General features: G+C 53.4%; 2 protein-coding genes across 2 annotated transcripts; one reads left to right on the top strand and one right to left on the bottom strand.

Annotated features, from left to right (window-relative positions):
- Nucleotides 1-1,316: 1,316 nt before the first annotated feature.
- N7539_002335 (glycoside hydrolase family 35 protein) lies at nt 1,317-4,730 on the top strand (the record flags this gene model as incomplete). Its single annotated transcript, XM_056931938.1, has 6 exons — nt 1,317-2,126; nt 2,211-3,204; nt 3,269-3,562; nt 3,664-3,735; nt 3,797-3,884; nt 3,959-4,730. 6 exons carry the CDS (start codon nt 1,317-1,319, stop codon nt 4,728-4,730), a joined length of 3,030 nt encoding a protein of 1,009 aa, XP_056791897.1.
- A 2,278-nt stretch (nt 4,731-7,008) lies between these two features.
- On the bottom strand, nt 7,009-9,435 carry N7539_002336 (uncharacterized protein; the record flags this gene model as incomplete). Its single annotated transcript, XM_056931939.1, has 3 exons — nt 7,009-7,056; nt 7,115-8,404; nt 8,476-9,435. 3 exons carry the CDS (start codon nt 9,433-9,435, stop codon nt 7,009-7,011), a joined length of 2,298 nt encoding a protein of 765 aa, XP_056791898.1.
- Nucleotides 9,436-10,806: the final 1,371 nt, after the last annotated feature.

Here is a 10,806-nt window from a genome sequence, read left to right on the forward strand (position 1 = left end):
ATGATCTCTGAGGACCGCCGTTGTACCGCCTGGCTTTCCACCCGGCAGGACGTGCTACGGCGGCCGCTCTTTCTGTTAATACATCCAGGAACGAGCTTCTCGCAACGAGGTACCTGATACGCTTACACAATAAGCTTGGAGAGCCTTGGAATGTCGTGTAATCTTTACTTAACGGGGCTGTAACTGTCGGGTAGTCCATAAGTAGGGACATGACTCCAAGTGGGGTATATGAGAGAAATCGTGTCCAGAGACAGCAGGTCTGGCCAAGTTATGCTACCTATCTTGACAAGACTGCAGGTATGTAAGCTTCTCTCAGACGACTGGAACCGCGTGAAACCCTACTAGGAAGGTGGAATCCCACGAGCACTTTAAGCTTGCCCGGTACTGCCGAATCTTGATGTGTGCGATTCGGTATGTTATCATGCATGCTTAATGAAGGCATCCCGAAGCGGTAAAAGAATCGCTTTGCGTTCATGAGGTTTCCGAGACGTTTGAGAAGGCCGGTCCTACTCCAGTTGTGGAAACTCGGAACTACGGACTTCTCAATACCATCAATACGGTCCTTATCACAGTGATCGTAATGCCGTTGAGTCGTTGACCGGTTCGCAGCAGGCTTAGAGTTCGAAATGAGGAGCATGTGTAGGTAGCTTCGGGGCATGCTCCACTACTTCTTTCACCACTAACGGCGTAGGTATCAACAAAGATACTCGTGACCCGACGACGAGCGGGTATTTACAATCGCAAATCCACCCCGGGACCTTGACAAATTCACCTCGTTTCGACAAGCTGCCGTGCCGACGGGTTGACTATCCCCGAGGAATCAGCCGATCCTTACTGAATAGGGGCATGACTCCTCAATAGCCAAAAGGGTCTCTCTCCATGTTTAATCTATGCAAGCCATCATCCCCACCTTTTCTCCGCATGCTGAATGGAGGAAAAACTAAGCGTCCGACATGGTCTCCAGCGGGGGAGGGCTATCGCGTCTCCGCCGCCATTTCGCCTAAAACCAAGTCGGTTAGGACGTGCTCGCAACCGGCTACGGTCAGACTGCAACTGCAAAAGGCTTGGAGAAAGACTCTGTGGAAATTTACCGGCCATCTTTCCACTCGAGAAAAAGATAATGCAATGCCAGGTGGAGCGAATGGCGCGTCGAGCAAAGGGTATAAATGGTGAACATCCCTGTCCGCTGTGTCTGGGATGACTGTTCGCAAGCGCGAAGCGTCTGAACTCTGGACCAATCCTTCAGCTCGACGCATTGGGAGATCGGCTGCAGACCAGTTACCAGTCTCAGGTCTGACCTGTTCTAATGATAAACGATGACTCGGGCTACTCGTCTTGTCTATGGCCTGGGGGCGGTGGCATCTCTGCTGAGCACTGCCATCGCCGCTGAGTCTCACACAACCAAAGACTGGCCTTTGAAAGACGATGGGCTGAACGAGGTTGTGCAGTGGGATCACTACAGCTTCCAAGTCCACAGCCAGCGGATCTTCGTCTTCTCCGGAGAGTTCCACTACTGGCGCATTCCAGTCCCCGGCCTCTGGCGTGATATTCTCGAGAAGATCAAAGCTGCTGGCTTCACGGCCTTTGCATTCTATTCGAATTGGGCTTACCATGCCCCTAACAATCACACGCTCGATTTCACTACCGGCGCCCATGACTTCACCCCTTTGTATGAACTGGCTAAGGAGCTGGGTCTGTACATAATCGTTCGACCAGGCCCGTACGTCAACGCGGAAGCCAGTGCCGGAGGATTCCCTCTGTGGCTGACAACTGGCGAGTATGGTACCCTCCGCAACAACGATACCCGATACACGAAAGCATGGACACCATACTTCACTCAGTTGTCCAAGATCACGAGCAAGTATCAAGTGACCAATGGCGAGAACACACTGGTGTATCAGATCGAGAACGAATATGGATCACAATGGGAAGGATGGGCTTCAGAACGGAAGCCAAATGAAAATGCCATTGGCTACATGGAACTTCTCGAGGCCAATGCTCGTGCAAATGGTATCAATGTTCCATTGACAGCCAACGATCCTAATATGAACTCCCATTCTTGGGGAAGCGATTGGTCCAACGAGGGCGGCAATGTGGATGTTACGGGATTAGACTCGTACCCATCGGTGAGTGATACCTTTCTCTTGAAGACCCGTTGGGATCGATGTACTTGGCGTGGACGTGACTGACCTGTTTTGCTCTGTGAATAGTGCTGGACGTGTGATCTGAGTCAATGCACATCCACCAATGGCGCGTATGTTCCATTCCAGGTTCTGGACTATTATGATTACTTCCAGGAGTCTCAACCGACTATGCCTTCTTTCATGCCCGAATTCCAAGGCGGATCATACAACCCCTGGGGTGGCCCCGAAGGAGGTTGCCCTCAAGATATCAACCAGGACTTTGCCAACCTCTTCTATCGATGGAACATTGGTCAGCGTGTAACAGCTATGAGCTTGTACATGCTCTTTGGCGGGACCAACTGGGGCGCCATTGCCGCCCCCGTCACGGCAACCAGCTATGATTACTCTGCACCCATCTCAGAGGACCGGTCGATCGGGGACAAGTACTCCGAGACAAAGCTGCTGGCGCTGTTCACTCGCTGCGCCAAGGATCTGACCATGACTGATTTGATTGGAAACGGTACTCAGTACACGGACAATGCAAATGTTCGTGCATATGAGCTTCGTAATCCCGAGACTCACGCCGGGTTCTATACCACTTTCCATACCAATACGTCAATTGGTTCGAACGAAGCCTTCCATGTCAAGGTCAACACTTCTGCGGGTGCCTTCACAGTTCCCAAGCACGGCGGTGTTGTGCGTCTCAATGGACACCAGTCGAAGATCTTGGTCACCGACTTCAAGTTTGGCAAGGAGACGTTGCTGTACTCCACCGCGGAGGTACTGACGTATGCCGTCTTTGATAACAAGCCAACATTGGTCCTCTGGGTTCCAACAGGGGAATCGGGAGAATTCAACATCAAGGGTGCCAAGAAGGGATCCGTCAGCACGTGTCAGGGTTGTTCGAGTGTTGGGTTCTACCCTGAGCATGGCGGATTGACTGCCACTTTCACGCAGTCATCGGGCATGAGCGTTTTGGAAATTGACAACACTCGGGTTGTCTTGCTGGACCGGAAAGCTGCGTATAAGTTCTGGGCTCCCGCGCTGACCAAGAACCCACTGGTGCCAGAGACAGAGACCGGTAAGTCACTCCTACTCCATCATGAAACAGATTTGTGAAGGACGACTCTGACATCGCACTGCAGTTCTTGTGCAGGGACCATATTTAGTCCGGGGCGCTGCTCTGTCCGGCTCCAAGCTCGCCCTAACCGGCGACAACACGGACTCGACGGGCCTTGAAGTTTTTGCTCCCAAGAACGTCAAATCGATCACATGGAATGGAAAGGCCGTCCATGTTGAGCGTACAGCACACGGCAGCCTCAAGGGCTCCGTCGCAGCGCCCAGGTCTGTCAAGCTCCCAGCTTTCGGATCGTGGAAGTCAAATGACAGTCTGCCCGAGCGATCGACTTCATACGATGATTCAGGGGAGGCGTGGGTTGGTAGGTGTCCCTGTTTTCGATAGTAATCTCTTGTTCGAGTTCCATCTTTTTCGAAGGGGGTGATCGTTTTGTTGCACATTCTGACTGACACGAATCATCAGCTGTGAACCACCAAACCACCTCGAACCCGCGGAAGCCGACAACTCTCCCTGTTATGTACGCCGATGAATATGGTCAGTCGCCACGTTCACACCATGGCCACGTCAGAGTCTAGTATTGCTAACTCATGTTTAGGGTTCCACAATGGCATCCGTCTTTGGAGGGGGTACTTCAACGGCTCTGCGACGGGGGCTTACATCAACGTCCAAGGTGGATATGCCTTGTAAGTAAATGACGAAGATTTCCAAGCTGTTTTTGAGAACCATCCCACAAGGTTCTAACTCTGCTTTCCACCAGTGGCTGGTCCGCATGGCTGAACGGCAAATTCCTCGGTTCCTACCTCGGCGACGCCAACAAAGAGCAAGGTAATCTCACCCTCTCCTTCTCAAACGCCACAGTCAGCACCACCAAGCCCAATGTCCTTCTCATCATGCACGATGACACCGGCCACGACGAGACAACCGGTGCTCTGAACCCACGCGGCATCCTCGACGCGCGCCTTATCGACTCCGACTCCGGCTTCACCCACTGGCGTCTAGCCGGCACCGCAGGAGGCGAGTCCAATCTCGACCCTGTCCGGGGCGTCTTCAACGAAGACGGCCTATACGGCGAACGCGTCGGTTGGCATCTGCCCGGATTCGACGATTCAAAATGGACCGCCACGTCTAGTCTCAGTTTCACGGGTGCGACGGTGCGATTCTTCCGCACGACGGTTCCCTTGCAATTCCCCGCTGGCTTGGACGTTTCGGTCTCGTTCGTCTTGTCGACTCCCAAGGGTAGCACGACTGCGTATCGCGCACAGCTCTTCGTCAACGGATACCAGTATGGGCGGTATAATCCGCACATTGGAAATCAGGTGGTCTATCCTGTCCCGGCGGGGATCTTGAATTATAACGGGGAGAACACCGTGGCGGTAGCTCTCTGGGCGCAGACCGAGGCCGGCGCGAATATCAACGTGGATTGGCGGGTGAATTACGTGGCGGATAGCTCGTTGGACGCGGTCGCGATCTCCGAGAAGGCGGGAGATTTGCGTCCCAAGTGGACGGATGACCGCAAGAGATTTGGCTAGTTCGTGGCAACTTGCAGGTATCTTGGAAAGATATTTTCATCTCGTGTTGCTTGTTGACCAGTCGAATGTGACACCACAAGAAACAAAAAACCATTATTTGCCAATAATTTTTAGTGCGGTGGCCTCGCAAATACACTGAGAATGGACCGATGCCCTACCTCGCTGTTCAAAAGTCCAGTAAGGTGGGAAACAACAATCTACGACGAGAATTCTAGATAATACTTGCACGGCCCTCCGTCAGACAGCGACGACCCAGCGAAGCAAGTGAATCTGACCACTGAAAGGGTACGAATTGGTGACGCAGGCATACCACATAGATAGTCCCCTACCTACACGGTGTCGCCTCCAACCGAGCCGGCTTCTAGATAGACGACCGACCTAGACGGCGGAAAATGCAATTCAAAAAAAAAATTATCGCTTTCCATTTTCCGGCGTCCAAAAATCTCGTCACATCCAAAGCCACCTGGCGGGACTGCCAGTTTATACCCCACGGCTCGAGGGAGCCTCGGACTGTGGGGAAGGGGCGTGGTGGGCCGTGGGGGAACCGCGGAGAATGGAAATCTGGGGAAATCGAGCACTTGGCTATTGTAGGCTCTAGTCTCCTTTCCATCAAACGAGACAAAACGCAATTTGAAAAACAAAAGAACAATTATCATCAACCGAGGATAGGATGCTCATTGCTGTTTCGTGATTTCGACTCGAATTGACAGTGCTTGTGGCCTAAAATGACTAGGGTCGCATGGAAGAGATGGAAGAGATGGAAGGAAAGAACATTCCATTCTTAGGCATGCCGACAACGTGGCGGGTCACATTCTGACAGGCACTATAGCCGCTCTTGGAATGTTGCACGTCGGCTCTGACCGGTAGACTCAAAAGTCCAGTGACTTCTACTTCGGCCCACCCATTGTATCTCGAACAGCACTACCTTGACGACTGAGCGGACGTGCTCGAACCCAATGGGCGTATGAAATTCCAAGAATCTAATAGCTGGGCCAAAGCAGTCCCTTGCAGCATGTTCAGCCGAATAGACCAAAGATCAGGTAATAGCTTGGCCTGGCAAATGTTATTGTGGAGGGTTCAGACACTATCAGGTACAACCCGAACAAGTGGCTACTCGTAACGCAGATTGTCGACTGAATGTCTCAGTCCAGCAACGGGGGCAATGCGGATAAGCCCGAACGGCCGAATTGCTGGAACTTCGGCATGATCAGTCCTATCTGTATACTTGAAATCCACGGCGCTTGGAGCGTCATCAGTAGACCAACGGTGACCGAGAGCTGGGAAGGCATGCTTGGGATATGAAATACAATGATTCTGCCTGGCTTCGCTACAGTACGACCGCAATGAACAGTTACCTCTACGAGTCCAACAGAGTGCGATGGATCGAGCCGCAATTGAATACTGTGACCATCTTGACCTGGGCTTCGTTCAGATGCAAATTTTACATGGAATGATTGGGACGTGAAAAGAAAACAAATGCTCAGTTCATGAGCAGCCGAGCAGTCACCACGTTGATGGAAAAGCAAAATGAGGTGAAAAACAGGGTCCGACATGACCACACTGAAATCATGTGTGTGCTTGAAGATGGATGAAAACCAGAAGGTGAAAAGTCACAGGCAAAGATGTTGAGAAAGGCAGTGAAAAGCGCAAAGTAGACCATCAGACTAGGAAAAATGAAATCCAGACCCAATTTGCGCACGCTTCCAGTGGTCAATGAAAATGTTTCGAGATGAATGCACGCGGAACGGACGATGACTAGAGTGTAGTCGAGATGAGATTCAATAATGAAGGAAAGAGAAGGCTGGGCGATTGCTCTTGGAAAGCGATAAAGGCATGAAAGGCTCGGTTCGTAAGACCGGTGTCAATGCTCGGTAAATGGGTGACGCAACGACGCTCCAAGTTCGGCAGTAACCCATTCGGGAGGCTTTGCGCAATTAAGCACGCTTGGACGCGCATACAATGGTAAAATGCCGAATTCCACGAAATGGACTCGCCCAATGCAAATGGCTGCACGACAGAAATGATCAAGGCATGTGCACATGACAGGCTCTAGGAGACGCCAAGGCTTCTACCGCGAGGCTGTCGTGATTTACCCAACGCAAAGCGAAATGGAGTAAATGGAAAAAAAAGACGCAGTGAGAAAAGCTGTACTCGTCAAACACCACCCAATCGCGAAAGCGAATGCAAATCTATGGTGAGAGGTGTCAGGTGGGAATCCTCCGACGTGAGGAGATAGGTCCCAGTGGGTGGGCATCCCATCCATCAAGTCAAATGACAATCAAATGAAGTGCGTGTAAATCTTGGAATTCTCGTGAACCTCCATCTCCTACCCGCATGTATTAGTATTGAGTAATGATCTGAGCAGATCGGGACTTGCAACTTACCATTTTGAAGTTGTTGATTTCTTCCCGGATCTGTTGAGCAAGCAGCGGCGTCAAGCGATTGCAAGTCGCGATGTCACCACGACGATCGTACTCCCCGCTGGGCCAGGTGTCGTGATACTGAATGCGAGGACTGAAGACGATGTTTCGTGAAGTGGGTTGGGGGGTCATGGGGGTACCCTTAGGGTCATCCCCTGCGAAGCGTCCGCCTTGAGACATAAAATAATCCTCCCCAGCGATCTTGATATGCTCACCAGGGCGAGCAGCCCGCAAACCATCATCGGGAGTGGGTGGGGCACTTGAATGAGGCGATTCACTGCCGTTCTGTGCCCGGGCTTGGGACGATACACCAAAGTCGGAGTGAGTTTTCTTTAAGATACCCCTGGTCTTGCGGATCTTGGACAAAACCTCTGCACGCTCTCGGTCTCCACCCATGATACTCTTGCGCGTGTCGGGGGTGTTATCCGAGACACTGCGTTGCTGCGAACGCTCGCGCACCGAAACCGATCGGCGAGGCTCCGAGGGACCTTCGGACCTCGGGAACACGGTTCCCCCACGAGGCATGTCCTGCGGATCTGCGTTGACTGTTACGCTTTCCAGCTCTGCTCGCTCTCCTTCGATGTTGACGACGGAGATCCTGGGAGCCGCCATGGGCTGCTCTGATGCTCCGGCACCTTCGATGGAGCTGATGCTCGCAATAGACTTTGGACGAAAAAGTCCAACCAGTGACCGACCCCCTCGCTTCATTCCCTTGCCCATCTTCCGGAGCATCATTGACGCGGAGGAGGCAGTTGACGAGACAGACAACGCATCCGTGGAGCCCCGGAAGAAATTGCCCTGGTGGGAGTAGATATTCTCACCCAACCCACTGGCTTCCTGTTGCTCCGCGATGGCGGCTTGTTCCTCTCCCAACTCTTCGCGAAGAGCCTCACGACGGGCTTGCTCCGCTGCCGCTGCTTCCCGTTTAGCCGCGGCTTGCTGGGCAGAGGAAGCCTTCAACAGCTCCGAGGCGCTGCCAAAGGAGAAAGCACGTCGGAGTCGTGATTTGCCCGGACGCCTCTGGTCATTCTTCAGTTCGGCCAGGCGCCGGGCGGCTGGCGAGCTCTCCGGGGATGATGTTGCGGTTGCGGTTGCTGTCGTCGAAGCTTGAGTCTTGGGAGGAGCGAGCTTGGGCGAGTCCGGTGTGGTCGACGGCTGTTGAGAAAGGGGGGATGGTTTGTTGACCCGCTTTTCCTCAGTTCGCACCGTCTTGCCAATTACAGCAGTGGTCTCGGCTGGGGAACACTCACGAGGCTAGTGGAAAGATAAAAGTCAGTCTCTCGTGGAGTGTACTTGTTGACGGACGCGGGCAAATCTATGCTCACCGATGATGTTGAAGACTGGGTCGAATGACCACTTGCTACGCTATCCCGATGTGAATGAGCTGAGCGGGGCCTTGTATTAGAATCGAAGGTAATGAAATCGTAAGCGCCCGATTGCGTAGCGGATGCGGCCGGCAATTGCACATCCAGCTGGGGATATGTTGCAGGGTCCATCGTCCCCAGGCTCCGGCGTCGATAACGCTTGGCAAGTTCAGGCTGGGATTTCTCCTGCACGGAAGCGTCGTCCACGCTAGATACTCGGTTGTGGCCGCCAGTTCGCAGAATCGGGCCAGAGCCGAGAGGAAGCTTATCTTCAACGGCTGGGGGTGTGGTCACCGACCCCGATGACTGGGATTGGAAGCTGTCTGCGCGCTGCTGGTTCGGACGACGGTAACGATTCGGCGATGGCTTGGCGGTAGTGGCCGAGGATGCAGTCAGGGCGATGTTAGGCGGAGGAAGGTTGGCCATTGAAACAGGACGGGGCGGTTGGTCCGCTCTCGATTGCCGAGAAGGGAGGGCAGAGTCGTCCTGAGAGACGTGGGAGCGAAAGGAAGAGTTTGCGGGCGCAGAATTCGATACAGAGCCAGCTGCAGGGTTGTTCAGACGCGGAGTTGCCTGGTGGGAGCCGTGCGGTGCGATCTGGTGGATTGCAGGAGCCGAGGATGTACGGTGCTCCGGACGCAGGTGAGGTGACCACGAGGGGCGATGCTGGGCTGTGGGGGACGAGGCTCCAGGACCCATGTTGGCAGCATATGTATAAGGTGCGACAACCGGGTGGCCCGCGCGATATACCCCCGTGTTGCCGTTATTGAATGTACCCCAGGACATGTTTTGGTAGGAATGGCCTGAGTTCTGAGTCGAGTGTGGAATGAAAGTATTGGAGGATGAAGCGGAGGTAGGACGAGTCTGGAGCACCGGTGTTGTGCTACTGTGTTGAGAGATTGTTTGAACCAGTGCGGCCATAGTTATCCTCTGTGTGCGTTTAGACTGTCTGAGGCAATCTGGCAAACGTCCAAGCCCGTACCGATGGTGGCGGGACAGGAATGACAGGCAACGACGGTGAAAGTTGCGGCGGATGGATGGGCCGAGGGGGGATTTAGAGAGCAGAGGAGACGTGGGGACAAGCTAGGATGCTATTGCAAGAGCCCTCGGCGGGCTGAAATTAGCAAAGAGCTCATGTCATTTGAAGTCGTAATATTTGCCGACGAGACGGGAAACAGGTAGCGTATATGCCGAATCAAAGAGAGAGAGGGGGGGGGAGAGAGAGAGAGAGGAAGAAGATCAAGATTTGGGTGGCCGAAGGACAGAGACCGAGAGATGGGCCGTGTGTATGTGTTGGTGAGTGCATGTGGAAAAGGAGACCAGAGCAAGTTGCCAGGCTGCGAGCCAGCTTGTAGGGGTCCGATTCAACCAATTTCCGTCCCGGAGCGAAGAACAACGCGTCAGCCAGGGGCAGCAGGGGGTCGCTTACCTGTTTTGGAGAAACATGAACATCAAAAGAAAACTTATAGTTGTACAAGTATTAAAAAGAGCGATAAGGGAATTGCCGAAGCTGGATGAAGGCGCAGTACTGCAAAAGAAGACAGAGAACGATCAAGAAAAATGCGAGACTCGAAACCAGGCGAGTGATAGAAACGAAAGGTGGTCAAGATCGAAGAGCAAGAGCGACTCCGGGTGATGGCCAGTGGTGTCGGGAGAACCGGGGGGTGTGGAAAACGAAGGGGAGGGGGAAGTCAGAGAGGCATATACAAGAATTGAAGAGAAGACGACCCCGAAAAAGGATCCAAGGGACCAGAACCACGAAGAGCACGAAGGAGTGCCGCTTTTAGGAAACTGGGGAGGAGGAGGAAAAGAGAGGGGAGGATGAGGAGGATGTGGTGGAGGGGAGGGAAGGTGTTGAGAGCCCGGGGGGAGAGAGAAATTGGATAGGAGCGGGAAGGGGGAAGGGGGGCCCAGTTGGCAGTGGGCAGTGGGCAGTTGGGAGGGGGCAATAGTGGGAGGGAAAGGGGCAACGGAGTGGGCGACGGCCTACGGGTTTACAAGCTGGACGGAGGCCGCCCTTTGGCTGGCAGATGGTGGTGGTAAAGTGGCGGCGGGGGGTGGCAGTAGCAGAGCACCAGGCTAGCGGCCGCAGGACTGATAAGATTAATGGGGTGTCCTGCGTCGGTGGAGAATCATGCAGTACAATAACAATAATGACAATAATGGCCGCCAGGCACAACCTTCTCTTCATTGATCTTCGGGGAGTGATTTACAAGGAGGAGAGAGAGAGAGAGAGAGAGAGAGAGCGAGAGAGGAATGGAAGAAAAGGAAGAAAAAGGAAACACTCTCTAC

Source organism: Penicillium diatomitis, assembly GCF_028827545.1.
Source record: "Penicillium diatomitis strain IBT 30728 chromosome Unknown utg000003l_segment0_segment0, whole genome shotgun sequence".
Classification (NCBI taxonomy): domain Eukaryota; kingdom Fungi; phylum Ascomycota; class Eurotiomycetes; order Eurotiales; family Aspergillaceae; genus Penicillium; species Penicillium diatomitis.